The 25,413-nt window shown below is 45.1% G+C and overlaps 1 protein-coding gene across 1 annotated transcript in view; it reads left to right on the top strand.

Moving 5' to 3' along the window:
* Positions 1-13,681: 13,681 nt before the first annotated feature.
* The window catches only part of LOC142566038 (uncharacterized), a 39,678-nt gene continuing 27,946 nt past the window's right edge, over positions 13,682-25,413 (top strand). Inside the window, exons 1-3 of the mRNA XM_075676745.1 lie at positions 13,682-14,148; positions 15,823-15,937; positions 20,258-20,365. Of these exons, the coding sequence (XP_075532860.1) occupies positions 14,024-14,148; positions 15,823-15,937; positions 20,258-20,365 (348 nt within the window). The 5' untranslated portion in view covers positions 13,682-14,023. The remainder of the gene's footprint in view (positions 14,149-15,822; positions 15,938-20,257; positions 20,366-25,413) is intronic.

Genomic DNA, 25,413 nt, shown 5'->3' with positions numbered 1-25,413 from the left:
GCCCAAAATTATGCGCCTCCATGGAATACTGCGGCCCGTCCGCGTGAGCCAAGGAGAAAGAGCGTGCCGTGCGCAGCGCGCGCGAGGAGAATCGAGGAGGAAAGCGCCGCGGGGAGGAGTGTGTCGCTACTTTCAAATTATTAAGGGATTTTAATGCTTGCGCCGTCGCGGCAGCAGCTTGCATCCCCGTAAGTGCAGGCAAATTTGCTTTCTCTTAAAAAGGCCTCTGCCTTTTTAACTGTGCGAAATGTTACACTAAACGAGGTAGACCCCGAAATGAGATCTTTCTGCAAAATTTGAGAAAGAACAGTGCAGCGGTAAGCGCAAAACCTTTTTTTCGAACGTACGCAGCGAAATATGCAGGACCCTGTATATGAAAGGTCGCACGTCCCTTGCGATCTTCATTGAACTCTTACTGCAATGAAACTTTTCATGTGCGCTCGGAGAAGCGGGACTATGACGAACATGGTAGAGCTATTGAACTTATTTGTAGCCGTGTCGCAGCACGCAACCTGCCGCGGTTGAAGCATGCAGTACTGGGGAGGTATTCTATAAGAGTGGACATGTCCATTTCGTCTGCTGCTGAAGTGCTGATTGGCTGTGGCACCTCACTGCTGGGGACGCACAGACCAGCCCAGCCAATCAGAACTTCAACAGAAGACGAAATGGACATGTCCACTAGGTGGAATCTTACAGAATGCCTCCCCTGATCTCAACTTTCAGCCGGCTCCAGTGCCTGACCTAAACCACACTAATATAGGCTAAGGGATGCATATGTTATTAGTGCGACGGGAAACAAGGCGGGCAATAAAGTTAAACTGTTCTTTTTTTTTTTTTTCGTAAAGCGAAGTCGAACGAGCACAAAAGGCGTAATATGCGTGCAGCTATCACCTCAATTAAAGAGAGGGGGAAAAAAGTTCACTCTTCGTGTTATGCACCTTACCTCACTCACTTTACGCTCACTATTTTGCAAACCGCCATTCTTCAAAGTACAACGTACTGTGCGCGGCGCGCACGAAACCTCATTGTGCACGTGCGTACTCGCGAGACAAGTGTTCGAAAAAAGGTTTTGCGCCCCACCGCTCTGCTCAAATTACGCAGAACGATCGCATTTTGGCGTCGACTTCGTTTAGCACAACACTTGGCACAGTTAACTGCCTGATCTTTAAGGAGAGAAAATGCGCATTTGCCTGCGCTTATATGGAGATGCGAGCTAATGCCGCGGTAGCGCAAGCATAAACTTGTTTAGCTAACTGCCGTCAGCTGCAGATAACAGCGTTTCAGGGAGGGCTATACCGCGTGTTGCTCGCTGCTGGAAGAGGCGACTGCCCTCCCTGAAACGCTGTTTTCTGCAGCTGACGGCAGGTAGCAACACAAGTTTATGCTAGCACTGTCGCGGCATTAGCTCGCATCCCCATATAAGCGCAGGCAAATGCGCATTTTTTCCCCTTAAAGATCAGGCAGCTAACTGTGCCAAGTGTTGTGCTAAACGAAGTCGACACCAAAATGCGATCGTTCTGCGAAATTTGAGCAAGAATGGTGCAACGGGGAGCGTAAAACCTTTTTTTCGAACACATGCAGCGAAATATTCAGGACCCTGTATTCACCCCTTCTCGTCGTCGTTCCAAGTGCGCCTCCCTATCATAAGGCGCGTACTGTGCTGTACTGTCTAGAACGAAGCGTCCGATTATAAGTGAGCGTGTGAGGGATCTAAATACCTGTCATAATGTTCTCTAAAGAGTTTGGTTTGGTACCCACGGATATGGCTCAACCCAGTATACGGGGGATCGGCCATGAATCGCGCGGCAGTATAGAAGGGAAGACTACTTAGGAGGTACTTACATGATATTTTGGTCGTCTTTTTTTCCCCCTTAATTGAAGGTTTGGTACCCGTTCAAGTAAGGGTTTTTTTTCCTTTTTAAGCCTGGCCCTCGTCGTGGTTGCTCAGTGGTTGTGGTGAAGGGCTGCTGAGCACGAGGTCGCAGGATCGAATCCCGGCCACGGCGGCCGTATGTCGATGGGGGCGAAATGCGAAAACACCCGTGTACTTAGATTTAGGTGCACGTTAAAGAACCTCAGGTGGTCGAAATTTCCGGAGTCCTCCCCTACGGCGTGCCTCATAATCAGAAAGTAGTTTTTGGCACGTAAAACCCCATTAAATAATAATAATCTTTAAGCCTAGCAATACCGATCATCCCACCGTCCTTGGTTGCTATTCTGGACAAATTCTGTAATAGGCTACCTTAAATGGTCAGGCGGCGCAGCGATCGGCTCAGCCGTCAGTGCCACCGTGTCAGTTCCGCGAAACACAGAGGCGGTCACTGCTACGGAATCATTATTTTGCAGCGCTCGTTTGAAACGTGTCGGTCGTTCTAGATTGTGGTTTCAAGGCAATCGAAGACATCGAGGCCCATTTCGGACCACCGATGCTTGAGAAAGGACTTCAAATTTACGACTATAACCATGTATATCGTGTCAAAGAAGTAAACAGCACGAACATCGCAGCGAAGTGCTTGAGTGAAATTATGGGGTTTTAGGTGCCAGAACCACGATCTTATTATGAGGCACGCCATAGTGGGAGACTTCGGAACAATTTGGACCGCCTGGCGTTCTTTAACGTGCACCTAAATCTAGGTACACGGGTGTTTTCGCATTTCGCCCCCATCGAAATGCGGCCGCCGTGGCCGCGATTTGATCCCACGACCTCGTGCTAAGCAACCCAACACCATGGCCACTGAGCAACCACCGCAGGTCGTGAAGTGTACGTCACAACAAAGCAAGCATGCTTATCACGTCGAACTCAAAGTAACAAGTCATTATTTTCTGCCACCTAAATGAGGAAATACGGCCGTAGACGCTTTTTCAAATGTCATTTGTAGCTTCATTACTTGGAGCGTGCCTTGCACCTCACAATTAATTGTAAGGGTTTTGGCGAATTGGCACGTAAGTGCTTTTTTTCTCCGTTGACAAAGTGTCTCGAGCATATTCTGGTATTGTCGTTCGAGCTCAAATGTGAGAGGTCATCACCATTGAAACATAATAGAGAGCAATTAGCTGAGACTAAACAATGTGAAGACTGAACAAATGTGCACTAGAGTGCGCGATAGAAATGCTAATTTGCGAATACTCGATGTGGGCTGCAATGCACTCTTATACCTTAGTTATGTTGTTCTAAGTGCGAGAAAACATCGGTATGAATGAGCCCGGTTCCAGCAATGGCGTCTTGAGCTTGGCGCAGAAGGAAGCTGCACGTTGGCTTATTAATGCACAACAAAAAAGCACAGGGCACATAACACTCCAGCACGGAACGCTTACGAAGCTAGATTTGACACGTAACAACCACTGCGCGTTTGTTTTGGAGCGATGCGAGCTCAACAACAGTGGAAATCAGTTCACGCGTTTTTTATGCAGTTGTCGCTTTATTGTGCGTTTTTACGGATGCCGCTGCTGTTCTTTTTTCTTCTTCTTTTTGCATTTGCATATTAGTTCTTTTAACAGAACTTCGCAAGAGCGACGCGGACCGCAACAATCCCCTTCAACCGCCGAGTTGCTTCCGACGGTTTTGAAGGGAAGCGGCACAATTTGATGCCGACATCCCCTTAGCGATTGTGACATTCCTTAACGCAGCAGTATTTGCGCTTATTCTTTTTGTTCGCACTTTTCACAGAAAATTGAAACAGGAGGCTTTCAGGCGGGCCTGAGCGCAGTATGGACTAAGGTGAAATGGCATTGAGGGTCTACTCGCGGGTGCTCACCACCACTGCTAGGTGGCGCGACATGTACAGCCAAACTTAATGGCAGGGTGCCTATTGGCGGCATTTTAAGCCAATCATAGCTGACAAGATGGCGAATTAGACAATATCGCGACAATCAATGTCCAGAGTGACGTTCCTGACTAGTCCTGACCTACCAGCGCAGGCCACGAGCTGTAAGCACAACGTCGAAATAAGGAACGTGGTGCGGCTTGCATGGGGCGCATCGCGAGACGTAAGTGGCTGAAGTTTCCTGGACGCGTGGTTTTCTGCGCTCCTCAAGTGCTCAGTTCCGGTTCCCCAGCGAAATAAATTTTAAACCTTGCCATGTTAAGAACTACAAAGACTTTCCGCTCGCTTTCAAAACTGATATCAGATAATACCTCATCAGTAGCTACAAACTTTGTCAGTAGCAGCAATACTGTACTAATGAATAAGATTACTTACTGTATAGTTTAATAGCGAGAAATTTAGAACACACGTTTCTTGACTTTCGCTGTTCCGGATAATCCGGTTTCGAAAGTATCTTTTCTCTTGTGTGCTTTGTTTTCAGGAATTTTGGGCAGTCTTCTTAAAAACGTCCGGTACATATGAATTGGTTTCAATAAAAAATAATGCAAGTTTGTTCCCGACATAGCTTTGTGAGGGAGCTATATATATATATATATATATATATATATATATATATATATATATATCCTCTTAGTTCATATAGCGTTTGCAGAAGGTCTAAGCATGCTCCTCACTAGCCATCACGTCGCCAAGTATGCTCTTAACCCTTTAATGACTGCACATATAAATGCATAAAAAATGATTTCCTTTTTGAGGCAAAGTGGGTAGAACACACCAAGAATAAGCATAATCAATGAAAAGAAAAAAAAAATATATTTTGCCAAACCTTTTTTTCAGCAATAGGGGGGAACACCAGGCAGAAAACTGGAAGTAGGCTTCCCCCCAAGCCACTTGTGGCTTCGTTTGGAATTCGTACAGACAGCTTTAATCATATGTGAACCATAAGTATACATTTAATTTTCTTTACATCATGTGTGTGATACCACTACACCCGGATATCTTACATATACATCAGTCCGTCTCCTCTGACTATATATATATATTTTCAAAAGGTACTAAACTTCATCATCCTGTGTTCCTGCTCTAAACCAACAAATGACACTTGCTGCCTTTCATTCAGTATTGGCCAAATACATTTATCCAGAAACTTCGCGCTGAAACTCGGCAAGAAAAATATTTTTTTTCTGGTATATTGCTTGTCGGCGCAGCACTAGTCAATAAAGGGTTGCATTGCATAGTCGCTGCGTACGACGGTTTTGTTAGCTTCGTGACGGCGCCACTTAAAACCCACTATGCTTGCTTTTATGATATAGCAGTATTACAGCGATAAATAAATGCAAGGGGCCGGCTTCACCCTGTAAGGAAATAACCCTTGATTTTATTAAACAATTGTGCGTATCACATGCGCTGTGGGAATCAGTTTAACGAGCACCTCTGACAAATAAAAAGAAGGGAAAGAAAAGCCGTTCTAGGAAAGGCCATTGTGCTTAAAAGGAATTGCAGGTGAAAATATGAATCGACCATTGAAAATGCGTCTATTTTCGCTCGTTGCACTGACATGTCACTTGTCCTGTCAATTCATTGTGCGAGCGATCTGAAATAGAGCAATGCAAATGGCCCTATACACAACTTGTATTGGAAATCAGAGAATCGTATCCCCTTGCGACTGAAAATGGGCAACAATCAAATTTAGGTGGCTTCCAGGCCTGTGCAGTACCACCGGCAACAAAGTGCCGACGAAGCAGCACGCTCTGCCCACCAAGTCCACAGGTGTGTCATTGTCGAGGCCCCATGCAGTGTGGAAATTTCGCTCATTGCAATGCCTTACAATATTGAACTACAATGGAATGTGCCAAGCTGCAACTCTACTCTCTTTACCACACTTTCAACTTCTATTGCGCCTTTGACTACAGCATGGTTGTTACTGCGAAAAAGTTATTGTTGTGTACTGATATCCCATGTCACACTGACACTGCATTTTCAGGAGTATCGCTTATCAGCCACGCAAGCAGCAGTCGGCGGTTCACATGCTCATCAACCTTTAAAAGGGCACACTGCACCAATAAACGTTGTATGTTCCACCCTGGCGTCCGGCTTATACACAACAGGTATAATCCTAACGCACAGTTTTGCCACTGTCTGGTTATTCACTGCTGCTATGCACCTCGTCAGTATCCTCCTCCACAACCTTCTTTTGATGTTGAAATCAGACTTGGCATGCTGCTTTAAGATGAGTGGGCTGCTGAGTGTTCATTGAAGGAAAATTGTTTGGACCACGGACTCAACCGTCAGCTGCAAAGAAAGCCACTGGAGCACTGGTGACTTTTTAAAAAACTGGACTCTGCGAATATCTTTGAATACATGGTTAATGCTGTTGTGTGTGCATGTGCATCAATTCTTATCCCTTTCACATTCCCTTTTCCTTTTCTTTCTGAATTCCCCTCATGCAATGCATATAGGGTAGCAGACCAAGTGCAATCTGGGTAACCTCCTTTTTCTTTCTCACTGTAGATAGAAGCCTGATGCATCCCTTGTTGACCTGCACCAGACTTGTAACAAATTACGAATAATTAATCACTTGTAATCAGTGGTGTTTTGGTAATTTTTCAATTTAATGGTTACTTTCTTGACTCGGTAGCGCTCACTGTAATTCAGTTGATTATTTCAGTAATAAATTACATGTAACCAGTTACATTTTGATGAAGCAAGCTATGACAGCCAACACGGCTTTGAGCACTTTAATTTAGCGTGAACTACAGTGTCCGAAGGGAAAGAAATTTGTATGTGGGGTTGCCTCCTTCCCACATTCAGCGTCCTGCAGCTACACCTGGATCACCTGAACATGGCACGCTTGCAGATTTGCACACCTCTTGTGCAAGTTCGACCTCTGAGCCTCCCCTGGAACACTTTTAGGTGGCCTTCGTAGGTGGTAAGAGCTGTTTGATTTTTTTTCTCTTAAGGCATTCGTGACTTATCTGATATAGACAGAAGTATTTGGCCGGTACCCCCCCCCCCCCACGCATGTTTATATCTGTTACCCCTATTTCTGTGATTGTAACACATAAACAGCATTTTTAGGGCTGAATAATATGCAGCTTTATAATAAATTGTATTACAGATTTGGCCATCTTTTGAAGGAACACGAACGTTTGCTGGCGTCTTAAAGTCAGTCAGTTACATGGCTAACCAGTGAAGGTTGCCGGGAGGAGGTTCACCAGATGTTGGCTGACAAATTGAAACTGTGATTATATGGTTGGTAACGACGGCAACTTCGAACATTGATGCCAGGGAATTAGCTATGGACGATTTTTCAGGTTTTCACTGGTCCTATCAGGAGCGCCTTCCCCTAGCCCCAGCATCACTGAAGCGCTGCGCTTCGTAGAATTCCAAGACCCAAGTATTGAAGCATTTTGAGCAATCAGCATTGTGAGTGGTTCGTGCATTACAACGCAGCCCTTCTCTTGAGCACGTGCATTAAGCGAATTTTTAGTGTCACTGCAGGTATCTTCACAAGAAAACGAGGGAAAATTGGCGAAGAAAAAATTGAAAAGGAATTCTTGGTGAAGATAAACAACATTTATTGGGCTGCAGAGGACACGCTGAAGAGCCAGGCCACCCCATTCAATTTAGTGTATTTGTGCAATGTTAAAAAACGTAAGGAGGAAAGTAACAATAAAGTAATCAATTAAATTTAGCAATTGCTCAGTTACATTCGTAGGGCAGTAACTGATAACTGTAATTAATTATAATTCTGAAAGACGTAATTGTGATTGTAATTAGTTAATTTCCTCTGTAACATGTACAAGTGTAACTCAAGCTTACCTCATTCGCACAATGTTCAAATTGCTCCAAACATGTATATGTAAAAAACGACAAAGTTCTGTACACAAAGGCTCAGTGTGTGTGCACAAAACATGATGTAATGGTAATCACTGATGCTTGGGACATTTAATTTGATGATGTTTACTGAGAATTGGCATAATAATGACTCCCATAACCTTGCATTGCCTGGGTACAACAACTTCTTTTTAAATTGGCAAAGCACCAAGAAGGTTTTTGGACTTGCAAAAAAATGTCTTCGGCTTTCAGTTGATGAATAGTTATTTGTACAGTACTCACAATCTCTCAAGCGATAACAGCAGGAAGGGCACACACATGCATACACTGTGTGGACAGAAGTGTCATTAGAACAAATATTTATATGCACAAGGCAAAAACGCAATATAGTGCGAACCACAAACCCGTGGATGACGAAACAGGTGGTACGGTTGGGACAGAAAGGATAAGAAAACAGCACTAAAACCTCCCATCCGCGCATAACGCTTCTAGACTGGTTGAGGTGCGTCTGCAGCTAAAGCAGTCCATAAAAAAGCCAAAGAATACTACCACAATGTGTCAACGAAAAATTTTCTTCTCTCGTCCCCAGCAAAATTTTTTTGGCATTTCAGGCCTAAAAAGAAGTCCGTAGTAAACCTTTGCATCGATGGAGCAACTATAGCAGACCACTCTATAATCGCAGATTCGTTCAACCAGTTTTTCTGTTCAGTGTTCACGGACGATAACGGTAGAAGGCCAAGTTTCGAACTGTATGATGACTCCTCTTCAATTGATGATGTGGAAATATCTGAAAATGGCATGTTCTCACTCTTGTTAAACACTGACGCAAAAAAAAAAAAATCGCTAGGTATAGATGGTGTACCCAATGCCTTCCTTGTCAGATATGCTGAATGATGCTCAAATACTTGTGCGTATTGTTCAATAAAACGTTATTGCGAGCAGGCATTCAAAAAGACAGGAAATACGGAAAGATAATACCTATACCTAAATAACCAAACACCTTGCTACGGGGTTCTTACAGGCCGATTTCTTTACTATCATCGTGCGTCAAGCCACTCGAGGACATCACCTTCAAGCACATGTCAACTTTTCTATGAAGAAATAACCTAAAAGGTGAAAGAATAACTATAAAGGTGACCTGGCAAGAAGACCATATCGGCTGGAAGATTTTCGCGAGCCATTGGAGGAAGCTGGTATCATTAAGAACATCACGGGTATAGGAGCCTTCCAGATGAATCACATCTGGCTAGTCAAGTTGCGCAGCAAGGCGGACAAGGATGCTCTCGTGAAAATGGGTGGACTTCAAGTCAAGGGCGGCTTCTGCGCTGTCATTGACCCCGTCCAACAAGACGTCACCGGGATAGTGCACTGGGTCGACTTTGCTGTCCAAAGTGAGAGCTTTCGGCAAGCATTGAGTAGCTTTGGTGACGTCCTTGACGTGTCGAACGACAACTGGTCCGTCTCCGGTTTTGAACATGCGACGTCCACGACGAGAGCCGTGCCAATGAGACTTAAGGAAGGTGTTGAGCTTGATGACCTGCCTCATCTTTTCAAGTTAGGAAGTGGCACCGTCCTTCTTGTGGCCCCGGGCCGGTCCCCGCTTTGTTTGAGGTGCCGCAGGCAAGGACACATTCGACGGGACTGCTAGATGTCACGTTGTGGTGTGTGCCAGGCGTTTGGACACGAAATCAATGATTGTGCAAGGAGCTACGCTAAAGTAACTAAAACGGTTCTCCCAACAGAAGTCCAATAGAATATAATGGACGCGGAGGAGGCCGAAAAGTCTGCCCCGAACAGCAACACCAAGGAACGCGAAGACAAGGCCCGGGAGACGGACGCCGAGAAAGCTGGAGGAATGACACCTGACAGTCGCGACTTGAGGAAGGCAACTGAGGAACGTGCCGAAATAGGTTGCACGCAAGAGCCACTGCTCTTAAGTCAAGCAAGTGAAGAGGAAGACATGAGCGACAGCACGGAGATCACTACAGCCGAAGATCAAGCACACGCTACGTCTGCGTTAAGCATCCCAGAACAGGCATTCTGAAGTTGACGGAGTTGTAAGAGTTGAGGAGGACGTCGGGATGAAAAACTTGGGAGGTTTATTTACATTATTTACAGTGAGAGTCAATTAACAATCTTAAAGTCATTACGGGCCGGCAGCAACTCGGATGCTGCGGACCGCGGCAAGAAGCTCGAAAGAGAAGAATCAAGGAATGCTCAAGGAATGCTCTTCTGCTGCTCCCGGTCTGCGTCTTTTAAGCCCTTCGGTGTCTCGAAGACACGTCACGTTCGGCCAATGGGCGAGCCCGCTCAGATGACGCCATTTTCGGCCAATCGGCGAGCCCGCTCAAGTGTCATCATTTTCGGTCAATGGTAGGCGCCCGTGCGATGGTGTCATACCCGGCGAAGAGAGTCGCCGCTGGGTCCCCAATTGTCCGAGGGCTTACTTCTCCCTGCGGTCTTGCCTTGCTGACTTGCAATGCGCCGTCACAATAGGCGGGTGGGGGCGACGCTGCCAGGCCTTCGCGGTGCATTACAGCCGTCTTGCTTCGGAACTCACGTTACCTGGAACAGCGCCAGGCTCTCGCTTCACTTTCGGGAAGAGTCAAGCAGTGAATAGCTCCACCTGCGGTACACGAAGTGGGGGCCGCCAACTTGTTTGCGCGTGCCACGCCTCAGGAGTGTGGTATCCGTGCTTCTGCGCTCCTTAATTAGCTGTGGTGCGATTCGATGTGGTCTGGTGAACTCGAAGTAGGCTCAGGAAACGGTCCCGTATTAACAGAGGACAGCACCGAACGCAAGGTTAAACGCCCCGAGCATCAGTGGAATCGCGTTGCTGGCGCCAAGGGTAAAAAATATGTCCCCGAAGTCCGGTCGGCGTCATCGTCGCCGGTTCGGGGTCAGGGACGCGAGAAGTAATACCCCGGTATTCCCACTGCAGGGTAGAGCCACGGTAAGCGTTGTACTGGTGGTTCGCGCTTTGCGGCCTCTCTTTGATACCTTCGAAGAGAGAGCACGCACGCCAAGTACCAATCAATGTTATCAGGATGAGGGCAAATGTATCATTTTGAGTAAGCACCCGGACGGAAAAAGCGATAGGGAGCTACAAGGTAGAAAAAAGTTTATCGTAGAGACCTACAATGTTGTACTTGACAGTCTAGGTTCTGCTTTGCGAGTGCGAAAGGCTGCCTACACTGAACTCTGCGAAAGGTTCGGATTCTTAAAATTGCTGACAGAAGTTGGGAGCGAGGCCTCTCTGGCACAGCAAGCTGAGAAGTTGGTGAAATCCTACAAAAATGATTTGGAGCCAGCATTTTCCGCTGAAATCGTTCAGTTCGCGAATTTTCTGGACAACTCTGTGTGCCAGGACACGAGTCCCCTGGGAATAATGAAGTTGCTGCACGAAAGAAAGCTTATTGATGTGTTTCCGAACCTTTCTATTGCTTTGCGAATGTACTTAAGCATACCCGTGGCTAACTGTGAGACCGAACGATCGTTTTCCAAGTTGTCGCTGATAAAAAATCGCCTTCCTTCGAGCCTCCTTGACGACAAGGTGAACTCGCTTCCTATCATGTCCATTGAAAGTGACCTCCTCCGCGATCTATCCTTCGAACAGACTATATCTGATTTTGCCAAAGCGAAAGGCGCGAAAGATGCCATTTTAAAAGCGGACTGTTTGCGCTATACATCAATAGTTCCAATAAGTTCGTCGTGTCGCCTCCCAGCCTCCACGTTGCCAATGAAACGCTTGGGCAGTGTAATTCAAGATATGCAAATCTTCGTTCTTCGTCTCTTGTTTGTTCTTCTTGTGATATTTAGCGTGCTTATAAATAACTGTACTTTTGTTTTTTTTTTATAGTGCCACGTGCATTTGGTGTCGTCCTTGCTTGTCTTACCTTATTAACGAAAATAATTTCAAATAATGTTTTGTAATTACAGTTGGTAATATTCTACTGTATTCTAGTGCATTTTTATGGTGTTTGTATTGCCTTAAGTATTGTATATATATATATATATTGCATATTTATAGAGTAACGTGTATAACGATTACTGCAGTCTGATGCTTGAATTTTAATAAAGAATGTTTTGGATACAACCAATTGCGTCTCCTCACGGGATTAAACTTAGTGATGCAAACAAAGCCTAGCTTGAGAAGGATCGACATCTGAGCTGTGTTGTCTTTTCTACGTTCTTGTTCGTCCCGAGTGCACTAAACTTTTCCCTAAAGCCTAGCTTTTGCTGAAAACAGAATGCAGTTTAATCACAAAGTGAACATATGTGTTGGTGTTTACAACAGCACGCGTTTCAAGCAAGTTTTGTTGTTTTCCTTATAATAATAACAATAATAATAATCCTGTTTCGCACTTCGTTCTTTTTAATTTGGTGAAATTAAAATAAAACATGGCATATTTCCAGTAGCGTAGCAGGCGGCAAGGAGGGGGGGGGGTCAGTGTTGGGAAAGGGGACTTGCATACGCATTAGCACAGGGCCCCAATTTTTCTTAATCCGGCCCTGCTTGCTATGACTGGCGAATTTGCACTACACGCCCTTTCGTTTTGGTGTTGTATGACAGGGAAGTATGATAGCGAGAGTATGATAGTGATGTTATGACCTTCAATGTGAACATTGGGCGCATCACTTGTGTGCAAGGCTCGGCCCTGTATAAAGTGTGCAGCATCCTTTGAAGGTGATTCCTTGAGTGTGATTTTGTCTTTAAGTATGGTGTTTAGTGGCGTCACACAATCGTTCTTATTATTGCCTTGTACCTTTCTGTGCTTCATGTAACACCCACTCCTGCCAATGGGCTTCAAACGAAGGCTCAGTATTACTGAAATAATAACATATTACAATAACTGTACATCAAGTGAACTGTAACAATATGTAATCTCTATGTGCATCAGCTAAAATACCAATAGTAAGCCCTGCAAAACAAAAGTACCAGATTGTGCTTGGAAACCTGGAGTACGAACAGGTTATTGTGGTGCAAGTACAATTAAGAATACAGAGAACTTATCATATACAGCAAACTTTCACTGATACTAAAATGCATTCAATGCAATCCTATTACAGTCAATTACAAAATTCTATCGATTAGAAAGGGTACTCAAACGTTCGGCCCTATAGTAATGCAGACTGTCACGTAGAAGCAGTCCTATGTTTCTCAGCTCTTTTTTTTTATATATAGTGATTGAGTGAGTGAGCAAAACTATTTAACGGATGGCTCCTTGGCCATTCTGGCATGCCAAGCCATGTCTGGCATGTTATCATAGTTATAAACTTGACTGGGCTCGTAACGTTGAACAGTAATCAACAATGTTCACTTACATTTTGCAATGCTTGTGCTAGTGTTGGTAGCATGTGCATTGAAACAGACTTTGTCTGCGACAGTGAAAATGTCGGAAACATATTCCCACGTGGTTTCAAAAGCATCTTTAGAATGCAGTTCCCTTCAAAGTCAACACACTTTTCGTTTCCTGAGCCAGTCTTCCGCCGTCATCCCTAATGGAACAGAAAAAGAGATTTTAAATCAAGTGGACACTATTTATTCTGCCTGTGTGGGGCACTGACACGCATGGGGAAGTTTGCTCAGGTTGCACGTCTCACGCGTATAACTTTTGTAGTAGTTTTGTGATGAAGCGTTTTTGTGTTTTACATGTATTGAATAGGCCACGTCGGAGTTGGGCCCGAGCTAAAGCCTGTGTATTCGCGAAAATTACCAAATGTGAGCGGAGCGGCCGGCTTTTCCTATTTCCGACGCAGCCGACCGCGAAGTAGCAGACGATGCTGCTGCTGATGATGATGATGTGGCTTTTTCTTTTGAATGGGGCGGTTACAAAGTTCGTAGCTAAGCCAAGTGATAAAAAATGAAAGATAAAAAAAGTTAAATTAAAGCCACAGAATAGCGAAAAGCGTTCAAAGCGTCATTTAAAATGTATATGGATGAGTGGATGGATGCCAACGGATTATAAAGGCGACACCAGTGGCCAGTTTTTGAACGAGTGTTGGCGCCGCGCAGCCAACGTTTGGGCATGGACATCCTTTTGACAATAGAGTTTTCTCTATGGCATAGAGAATAAATTTAGCCGGCGCAGTTACGTCTGTACCATAGAGTTTGTTACTATGGTCTGTACAATCTACTAATCTAAAAACGTTAGTCTGTACATGGTCTGTACATAAAATGCATTTCCGCTTGTTGCTTCATGACGCCGCCGCTGCGCTACTTTCCGTTCTGCAGTGGTAGCTAACTCTCGCATTGCTGAGTGGACGTCCGAACACGTGTTTGCGGTGTAGTAGACGCAGAGGCACGCTCACTTTGCCCGTGTCAACTCGTGCGAAGGTGTGAAATATAATTCACACTAAGCATGGTAGTCTTTACGTGTAACACGTGTGGAGATTCGCTAAAGAAGAACCAAGTCGAAAAGCACGTTTACTCTAAATGTCGGAGCTGCAACATGCTGACCTGTATCGACTGCAACAAAGACTTTTGGTAAGTTTTACACCGACATCCCTATCTGAATAACGTTTGCGTTCGTACATATCGGCTGTTGTGATGGTAAGCTGCTCTGTCCTGTAGTGTCCGGTGTCGCACGGGCCACTTTCGATCACAATTAAGCCAATCGCGATGGCGAAATTCGTTCGCGATCGAAAGTGCCGCGTGTGATCGGGCTATAAGTGACGCTAGCTTATGCCGGTGTCACACGGTGACTTTTGATCACAATCGACAATGCTACACGGCCGAACGATCCGCATCGAGTTTGGTTGAGTCATGTAGGGTGAGCTCAAGCGCACCAGTTGGCGTTAGTTGGCCCAAAGCACTCGTCGAATTTGTCTAATATGCTGTAATAATTGTAATACAAAACTTTTTTTTAATATTTCGTTTGCCATTGTTGGTAGGGCAATCATCGTCTGCAACTCTCAGACCTACATGGTCGTCAGCCTACGATCGCGATCAAAAGGGCCGATCGCGATTTTTTAAGTTCACCGCTGACTCTATCTTCTCAGTTTGTGTGTTTGTGCTGGCTAACTTCAATGCTTGGGCAAGTTGATGGCGACATGAAAATTCAAAGCTTATTTACCAACCAAGGCGAACAGGTAGTTCTCATGCATCCTTGTAAGACGCATGGTGACTACCAGTTGTAGCCTTAGGCAGCTGTCACAGGATGCAACATTTAACATGTAGCTCTGGGACTTCTCACAAATCTACATTTAATAGTGCTGAATCTCTAGTCTGTGGCAGATAAAAAAAATAAAGCATCAAGTAATGTCTGACTTTCCCCTAGTTCCTTCTTCTTGCTACTCACGTCCCCATCTTTGCCCAACTCAGGCACTGCCCTTGTGAATGCTGGGGTGGTGTTGATGTTCCTAAGGTACACATTATGCACCTCTCGATAACCGTGTTAGTTCCACCATTTATGTTGCACCTTCTTGTCTGTGTGAGAGGAGGTTCTTTAAACTCTAGCAAGGTCAGAGAGCTCCCTACTAATACCCTTTCATTAGTCCCCAAATTCTGTGCACGTGTTTAAGCTGTGCGCAGTCATCCTCGCGATTACACTTGTTGATCTTGTCAGTTTATGCATGTGGTGTGTCGTATGGTGTGCTCATTGTAGCTGAATGACTTCATTTTCCTGCCTATGACTCGCAAGGGAGCTACTTTCTGAGAGTGGAGAGGCATGGAGAGCAGGCATTACACACTTTTGGAATACTTCTGCAGTCTTAACCTGTTCTGGATGTAGTGTTGCTGTTGCACTGTGGTGACACTGTTAGGCTTCACACAGTTTTGGGGGGTATTCTGTAAGTGTCCACCTAGTGGACATGTCCATTTCATCTGCTGCTAAAGTGTAGATTGGCTGGGGGGGCTTGTATCCTTCTGACACGGGCCCCAGCCCTGCTAATCAGAACTTCAGCAGCAGACAAAATGGACATCTCTACTGTGTGGACACTCACAAAATGGTGTATGGTAGGTCCAAGTGCACCGAGTCCTCTACATTTACATCTACATATCTACATATTTACATCATTTACAAATTTTTCGTTAATGTCCGTCATCTTTTCCGGTCAGCTGTTGCTTTCAGTGTCCTTACTGTGTTCATATTGCTTGCTACTTGAAAGTTTCCAAAGCTGTGATTTTTGATGATGGCCTCTGTTTGTCTTGTGAAAATAGGGGAGATGCCTACAAGGAACACATCAAATGTGTTACTGAAGCAGAACGGTATGGAGGAAAAAACTTCAAACCACAAGTATTTAAAGGAGAAGTCAAGCAGCAAGAATGGACCGAGGTAAGCTTTTACACAAGATTCATTCTGATGCATCTTGCACTGAGCAACACACTCATTGCTATAAGCCGTAATTGCGCAGTGCACCTTAAAGCCAAACACACAGCATCACCTGTTGACTTTAGCAGTGAGAATCATGTTTCCAACACACCATCACATATTTATTAGTTGTATGGTGGATCATAGGAAAAGGTGGAATGCCTTGTAAAAAAAAAAAAAAACAAACATTGCAACTGTGTGCTCTTGCTTATACAATTGCAGAAAAGCTCACGAAGTGCAGTCTGAAAATTTTTGAAGGCAGGTAATTTCTACTTCTGCAGAAGTCAAAGAACAACAGGTGGCAGGCCTGTGTCTGAACTGCCAAAAATGTTTTTCCATTTATACTTAGGAGGCATTTATTTGTTTGGAACAGAACAATGTGCACAAATGTACAGGCTAATGCAGAAATAAAAGGTATGCGGTATGCTTTGTGCTTCCTATTTACTAAACTAATTTCAATGTTTACATAATAAAGTTTAGTCAAGGTAAACTTGTCCTCTTTTTTTTTTCTTTGACATCAAAATCAAAATGAACAATGTTCCAAGTACTGTTCCAAAAACACAGTCGACAGACAGCATACACTGCTGGGAACATCTTGGCCAAATTTCACAGTTGTGCGTAGCACGTGCAGCACGAATCACCTTTTTCTTAAACGATTCCTCATCAACAGAACTTAGAAGCCTACTCCTCACTCTTTTCTCGATGCTTTATTTCGATGCTTTATTTCGTAATATAGCAGATTCCTGTACGTGGCTGCTATTGGCCAATAGCTGACATCAATCAAGACGGGCGTTTGGATCAGAACGTTTCTTCCTACTTTACTGTGTATCTTTATTGATGTGGTTTAACGAACAGGCAAAAATCCAGCCTCGGATTTGTATAATATTACAGACTTCAGGAAGAAGCTGACTATCGTTTGCTCACACTTGGCCGCAGCCACCTGCATAGGAATCAAACTTTGGCCACCTTGCTTATCGGTGTCATAGCCATCAGATCTTACTAATCTTGTCTAGTTTTGAACGCTAAACTAGCCCCGAACCACGCGAAACTTGAGGCCGGACCACACGCATGCTTGCCAGCACACGCTTACTCCTGGCCGCTCTTGGTTAGGTGCCTTGGCAGACTACGCTTTGTATTGAGCTATTGATAGCACCTAAAAATGTGCAAGTTGGATGTGGCTGCTATCCAACAGTCAAGCTGGCGCAGGACAAAGCTGGTCCGCACCATGCAGCACGGCCAGACTGGAGCATATGAGCGTGAGCATGCACTGATGCCGTGTTGTGCACAAAGTAAATGCTGGGAATATACACTACAATTGCATGTAGCTGCAGTCTGCTACCTAGTGTAGATACCGCGTCAGCCGTGGGGTGCCGCAATGAGTCAGCTGGCTGAGTGCACTGCGGCTCGCTGAGGTCAACCACGTTTGGCGTGTCGTAGGTGCCAAATCAGAAGTAGTGACGTCTACGTGAACATACAAAATATAATTTGAACTGCGCGCTGCAGCGACGTTCAGTAGGCGAAGTGTTGTGGGCATACCCCGCTCCGCTGTAGCCTTTCAGTGCAAGTCATTGGAGAAGGAGCATAAGCAGCATGTAGGGGATGTTTCACTGCCAATAACTCCAACTTTGCTGAACACATTGAAGTACTTTTTCAGGGTGTCTACCTACCGGGAAAACCAGGAATTCTCAGGGATTTTGAATACTGTGGAAGTACTCAGGGAATATGTGCTTCAAGCAGGGAAAAGTGGCTGTTATTTTATTGAAAGGGAACGAAAGTCACCCTACTGCTGGCTCGAGTAAAAGAGAGGAAACGTAGCGACTTGTCTTTAACGCCATGTCGTCGACTGGAGGAGTTGCCAGTGTACAGTCAACGACCGATTTTCCGGGCGCCTGATTTTTGGGAAATGCCCGATCATGTGGGTGGCTTCGTTGCACCACCACATGCCTCCATAGAGTCAATGTATAAGAATGTCTATAATTTCAGACGCAAGAACCCTTCGCTGTCAGGTTTCCCGGACTTTTTGCCACGACCGCTGGTCCGAAACGGCATTAATCAAAGCCAACACAGCCGTTTTGATTATCTTGCCGCCTTGAACCAGCGCACTCGCACGCAGATCTGCTGGCAGCCGTAGCCACCACCGCAGCAGCGTGAGGCTTAGCTTCCTCGACAATCGCTCTTAAGGTTGTTGCCGTTCAGTGCCGTGTTTTTCATTTAAATAATTTGCCGCTGTCTGTAATGGCACCTACTCCGCCTCTGTAATCCTCGCGATTGGCTTCAAAGCTTAGAAAGCATGGCGCGTTGCATAATGCCGGTTCCTGAAAGGCAGCTGTGCCTCACCATAGCGTTGTTACTCAGTGCATGAAGTATTGCGGTAAAGCATAAGCGGGGAAAGGGGCAATTTTGCCGGTACACAGTACGTATTCCATAATTATACACGCAGACACCCGCCAGTATGAGTACCGACATGCCTAATAAGTGTACTGGCAGGCCTTCAGATTTTTTCGGACGTGCCTGTGGCGATTTGAGTCCTTAGGAGCAGTAAAAAACATGCATTCATTTTTTGGACGTTTTTGTGGCCCCTAGGGAGTCCGAAAAATCGGACATTGACTGTACAACCGACCAAGACGTTGCTTCAAATGGTCCGTGGGCATGGCGAAACGAGGACGAGAACAGAAATGACTGTCACATTGAGGAATGATTGAGAAAAGAAGTGAGCCGCCTCTTGTTTGAAGGAGCTTGAGCTCAAAAAGCAAAGTGTTGACTGATGCAGCGATGCAGCTGACCCTCATCCAAACCAAAATAAACTCTTGAAAGCAGTGAGACGCGAAACGGAGGCATTGTGCGGGGGCTGGGAGTATGCGAAAACAGTTGAGGTTGACTTTCCAGTTTTTTTATTTTTTAATATGCTTACTTGAGAGTGACAGCATCAGGCGACGAGGTGTCAGCCTGTCTTGACATAAAATAAAGTCCTGTGTCACTCAGGGAATTTTGCAAAGGTACTCGGAGAAAACCTGGAAAACTCTGGGAATTTGAATATGTCAATTGATAGACACCATGTTTTTGCAGCAATGTATTTCTGAAATAGTCTATTTTAACTTCAAATGCATTTTTTCAACTTCAATAAAATGTGGTTCAAGGCCTCTTTAATTCAAGACAGATGAATATCTAAGAACTGACCATTTTATAATGATCAGCCTCCAAGTTCGTTTATTTTGAATACCAGGAGTGGCGGGTGTGCAAAAGCTTCTACATATCCATAGTAGTGTCATGTGACAGGCAGCTAAAGACAGATAATATTGGTTGTTCTTTCTCAATACTTATTTAGATTTCTTTTTTCTTTTTAACATTTTGCTTTTCTTTATTTGTCTACCACTCCCAAACACACTTTAAGCTTCTACATGACATGTGGCACACTGGTGAACTGGCATTGCTGAGGCATACTTGCATTATCTTCAACATTCTCTCTCTTTCGTCTGCATCTTGTGCTTGGTTTTGTTTTTCATTTTACTCATAAGGTAAAAAGAGCTTAGCAAAGCCTACCTCTACAGACAAAAAATTCGGCACTTGCTTCTAAGCATCACGGTGCAGGTTGTGACGGAAGTGGTAGCGTTGCCATGCAAGTGCAAGAGACGTATTGCCACTGGCAAACATAGGCTTAATAGTCAGGGAGCTGGCAGAAGACAGGGGCTTGAGTTGCAGAACATTGGTCCTTGTTCCCAGACAGCAGTAAGGGATGGTGTTCCGCACCTCTGGGTAGTGAACGTAATTACACCCATTACTGACTGCTATGCTGCAGCCATGGCAGTTAAATCCATTGTTGGGCACCACATGGGGACATACGCCTGTTGCTATCTTTGCCTAAGCCATGCCCATCAAAATGAAAACTGATGGCAGCAGCACTTTTCATAGCAGCAAACGACTTTTCTCTTGGTAAACGACATATGGTTTTTAAACCTGTCAGTTGTGTTTACTTTCTATAAGTTCCAACTGGTACACATGATTGAAGTGCCACTGTGCTGAAAACTGCTGGAGCATTCTCAGTATTTTTTTTTTTTTGAGATAGTACAGAAATGAAGCAATTTACTAAGGCATTCTTTTTTACTTTTTTACTGCCAAAATATTCCAAAAGTTGATATTACAGCATATTGGGAGAACAAAATAAATTTAATCTGTGATGGTCATATAGGATTACAGCTGCTTTGTTTACTTATGTGGTGCAGGTGAACTAAAATCTAGCTTCCCATCATAAAAAAAGAAAGTTAATTTTTTATGCCTCAATTCCAGCTTCTGTCAAAGATTATTGAAACACAAGGCATGGCTCCACCTGTGAGAGAAGTCTTCGAAAGAATGCAGAACTTCAACAATGTACCCAGGAAAGAAAAGCCATTCAAGGTAACTGCCCCTTTGTAAATTATGTTTAGCCAAACACTGACATACTTTTTTACATTTCCTGTTAACACGGCATTGTATCTACTGTGTACACAATTCTAACGCACCCCCTGATTTAACGCTCACCCAACTTGCGTGTGTTTAAAGTAATAAAATGAAAGCACACCTGAATATAGCATGCACCTGAGTTATGAAAGAAAAACATAGCACGCCGATCACTTTCGTGATCAGAAAAAACAAGACGTGCAGAATTTGCCTTCACCGAAGGAATTTTTTTTTTTTTAAGTGAGCTTTCATAATCGAAGTGGCAAGTCGTTGTCGCTATTTGTGCTTCATTAGCATACTTGCCAACTCTTCTGAATTTTCCGTAAAATGTACGAATTTTGAGCAGTCTTACGATTTTACGAATCTTGCTTGAAATTTTACGTCAGACATTTTATTTGCGAAAAAAAAAAAAAGAGAAAATGTAGTGAAACTACTCCCTGGTACCTTGCACCGCCACGAGAGGGCAATATGTATGTGTGATATCAGCAGCAGCAGGTGCAAGGTTGTAGTGCCTTCTGTCGTCTACTAGGGGGGCCAGAATCCATATCCGAAGCTCGATAGTGCCTCTAGCGCCTCCGCAAACTTGTTGCCATGCTGTTGCCTTTGTTTGTGCCGGCGCGCGGGTTTGAACTTCAGTCAGCTTCGGTCACTGCAGTATTGGACTCGCCTTTTGTGTGACTAGCTGCCGCGTCGGACGCAGTGCAACTCCGGCCTGTAGCGGCTTTGCAGTGCAATGGCGGGCTCGAAACACCAACAGTACTTACAAGTGTTTTTGAAGTTGTACACGGCAGAACTTCTCTGCTTCATGCCGTCGAAGAAAGGGGAGAAGTTCGGATTCTGCACCATGTGTGCCTGTGATGTGAAGATCTCGCATGGTGGCAAGTTTGCCATTGTTGCGTTTCGCCTGCGACACGTGGTTTTGCCGGCGCGACTGCGGCGGGGCGGCAGACATTTTGGCCCGATCGTCGTCGCCGCAACGCTCATCGGCAGGTGTTTCCAGGCGCGACTGCGGCGATGCGACCGCAAAGGATCACCCTCTCATTCCAGTCATTGTGCCCGAACCAGGCGATGCGAAAGCAGGGATTATCATCTCATTACAGTCATTGTGCCCGACCGGCAGCGCTACGACAGGGTGCTACGAGATCGTGCTCGACATGGTGCTACGGCAGCGCTACGACAGGGTGCTACGAGATCGTGCTCGACATGGTGCTACGGCAGCGCTACGACAGTGTGCGTCACCATTAGCCCATTGTACATTCACGTGCTCGTCTTTTGAGGGGTTCCTTCTTGCCCTCAACTGCGAGAGTATAAAAACAGCTGCCCCCGGACGCCAAAAGGAGGGCTCCGATTTCTTCTGTTGAGTAAAGTGCTCTCCCGTCTCTCTACTTCGGTCAACCTGACCGCCAACTCTTTGCGATGTTAAAATAAACAAGTTGTTTTGTTGTTACCAGTCGACTCATGCTTTGCCGGGACCTTCGGATGCTTCCAGTTGTACCCCAGGCCGCCAGGCCAACGCTACCCTTGGGGCTTGCGACCCAGGTACAACCACGGGCGTCAGCGCCGAGTTCCCAACAGATCGTACCAGCGGTGCGATCCAAACACCATCAAGGTCCACATCGCTTCGAAAAAGCATCAGGGATAAGTGCGAGCCGTGGACAGTCAGCCAAGCCTAGCAAGTTTTGTATGCAGCGACAATGATCTCAGTGTGATTCGTGCAGAGTGCCTCTTCATGGCATTTTAATTGAACACAACATCCCACTGAGTGTCAGTGATTATGCCGGACCGCTTTTCCGGAAAATGTTCCCCAAATGCGAAGAAGCGAAACATTACACCTGTGGACGAACAAAGACGACGTCAATTGTTCGGGAAATGGCCGCTAATGCGGCGACTCCTTTGCTAGATGCTCTAAAACAGCAAGTATTTTCGATCGCTCTGGATGGCAGTAACAATAGGGATACGCAGCTTTACCCTATTGTTGCGACATATTTCGTTAAAGAAACGAGTCGAGCCGTAAGCCGCCATCCTTGCTCGGGACAATCCAAGGGGAAGCGACAGGTCACAAGATTGCAAATCTGGTTCTGGACGAGATGAAGTCTCGGAATTTGCCTCTTGGAAACCTGTTGGCTATGTGTTCGTACAATGCCAATGTCGTCATTGGCAAGAAAAATGGTGTTTTTGCTGTATTGAGAGAGGCTCAACCAGGTTTGATAGGGGTTGGTTGCCCGTGCCATCTCATCAACTTGACCACCCAAAAAGGAGCTTCATGTCTTCCTGTAAAGGTTGATGAGGCTTTGGGTGACATTTTTTTTTTTACTTAGAGAAAAGTTCAAAACGGAAAGATCGACTTAAAAGTTCCAAAAAATGCATGATGCGTAGGTCAGAAAGATGTTTAAGCATTCACCGACACGTTGGCTGTCGTTGGGAAAGTGTTTGAAGAGGCTGCTCGACTAGTGGAAACCACTACTCAGCTTTTTTTCCATCTGAAACAAAGCAGTCCAACAAGCAGAGCTTGTTTTTAGAGTCGTACCAAATTCCGAAGACTTGCTCACAATCTCCCAAGAATCTTGCACTGACCCCAGAGTCTGATACACATCTTCACAAGACTGCTGCAGGCCTCAGGAAAAAAAGCACCGACGGCGATAAACTCTCGCGAACAAAAAAAAAAGCTCATTCTAGACCTCAAGCAAAAAAACTGAAACTTCATACCAAAGATTCTGGGGAAGCCAGCCACGTGACTCGTGAGGAGTGCCTGTTTTATTTTTTCTCATCGGAGCTAAACAGGGCATGCTGTCTTTTTCTCCAAAATGTTATATGCTTTTGAGAAGACAAACTGCCTTCTTCAGGTACAGGCTCCTCAGATTCATGTACTGAGAGGCCTCTTGAACCGCCTTTTTGAGGATCTCCTGACTAGATTTGTGTGCCCAGGTGTTGTCAAGGCATGTCATTCATTGCTGGAAGTTGACTACGGAGCTCCAGAGAACCAGAACAGTGATGAAGACATACTCATTGGCAGCACAACCTACTCTGTGGTTGACACTGAGCTGCATTGAGAGAGAGCAGTTCTTTGCTGTACATCTGTACTTAACGGCAGCATGCGAGAACATTCGCCACAAATTCCCACTAGAAGACGTCAATCTCATGGTGGCTGAACTTGCTCAAACTGCTTCATTCAACAGCGCACGTCATTTTATTATGGCGTTCCCTGCTATCCTACCCCAGCAGAGTTGTGAATCAAAAGAAGAAGCAATCAACACATTTGAAATCAAGTTTACCAACTTGCAAGCATATCAAGTTCCAGCTGACATATTGAATGAGCCAAGGTGTGACATGCAGTGGTCGCAATTGGGAAGTGTTCGAAGTGTCAACGGATTGCTCAGGTTCCACAGAATTTCAGTGGTTATGCTGGGTATTCTCTCTGTTCCCCACAGCAATGCTGAATGTGAGAGAATATTCAGCACTGTGAACAAAACTCGAACGGAGTTTCGCTCACCTGTGTGTGAGCAAACACCCGAAAGTCGGCTCATGGTCAAGGGGCACCAGAGTGGTACTTGCTTTGAGCAAATATACACGGAGAAGTTTCTGAAGAAGGCTAAGTCGGCAACAGCAAAATCATTGCAAAAATAAATTGTGCCCCAGTGCAGTTTTCGCTGTTTACTCTCCAAGACACGGATTTCGCTTGCGGTTGGGAAAACATGAGTAAGCTTGTCACAAAAGGTAAACCCCTTTAAAAAAAAGTGCTGCCGCGCAGCCCCCCCCCCTCCCCCTTCCCCACCGCGAGTTTTACGAATTTCCAAATTTTCAGGTTGGCTCATTCATATATATATATATATATATATATATATATATAGAGAGAGAGAGAGAGAGAGAGAAGAAAGGGGGTTAACTGTGGGGCCCAATTTTTATTAGTCATATCACAAGAAGCCAACAGACACTGATACTAAGGACAGCATAGGGGAAATTACTTGTGCTTAATAAATGAAATAAAGAAACTGTAAATTAATGGAAATGAAAGTGGATGAAAAAACAACTAATAGACACTAATATGTGCATCCATAGCGCAATCGAACTGCATAGGTGCATGCACTCAAGAAAACTGTGTGATTGTGTGCCTGTCAAAAAAGCTAAACCTGTGGCAAACTTCCACTAATCTTATCGCCAACCAGAGGCAATTAATTAGTTTTCGCGAGTGTCAAAAAAAAAAGAAAGCAATGGAAATCCTTCCTATGCGCACCCCTGTGAGCACTAATTGAGCGAGAAACAAGCAGTCGCCCTTTGAACGATTAGTAACGAGGTAGTTTTGCAAGCACAAGAAGCCAAAGCCGCCTGCAGAACAAAACCCAAACCGCCGCCTGCGTGTGCCAATGTGCGAGCGGTACTATATAGACGCGCGGGAGCAAACTAGCGCTAAAACAAACCATGCAACGAAAAGTGAGAGAGGGAGGCGCGCGAAAAAAATTCCCTGTATTTCCACATAGTGGCAGTCCATGACAGAAAAGAAAAAGTTAGGAAATTGGCGCGCTTTTTAAATATACAGACGGCGCCGTAAATATATGGCATCGTCCATTTTGGCGTTCGCTCGCAGCGCCATATATTTACATCATTGACCCTCAAAGGGTTAAGAACTTGGAAGACGCTGCCGTGCAGCTACAACTTCAATAAAAAGGCGTGGATGACGTCTTCACTCTTCAGCAATCTTTTGCAGCAGCTGGATAACAAAATGGGTGCTAAAGCGAGGAAAATATTGCTTTTCATGGACAACGAACCGTGCCACCCACCTGATACGTCCAACCTGAGGAACATAAAGGTTGGTTTTTTTTCCACCCAACTGCGCAAGCCGGCTGCAGCCGCTGGATGCCGGCATCATTAAGTGCGTCAAGCAAGGGTACCGGAAGTGGTTAGTGCAGCGTCGGCTGGCAGCTATGGAGCACAGCAAGTCGGAAGAAAAGATCACTGTGCTCGACGCCATGCATTTTATTGCCAGTTCGTGGAACACAGGGTCGCGAAGC

Source organism: Dermacentor variabilis, unplaced genomic scaffold (genome assembly GCF_050947875.1).
Source record: "Dermacentor variabilis isolate Ectoservices unplaced genomic scaffold, ASM5094787v1 scaffold_12, whole genome shotgun sequence".
Lineage (NCBI taxonomy): Eukaryota > Metazoa > Arthropoda > Arachnida > Ixodida > Ixodidae > Dermacentor > Dermacentor variabilis.
Note: the sequence above shows the minus strand (reverse complement) of the source record. Positions and strands in the feature narration are given on the sequence as shown.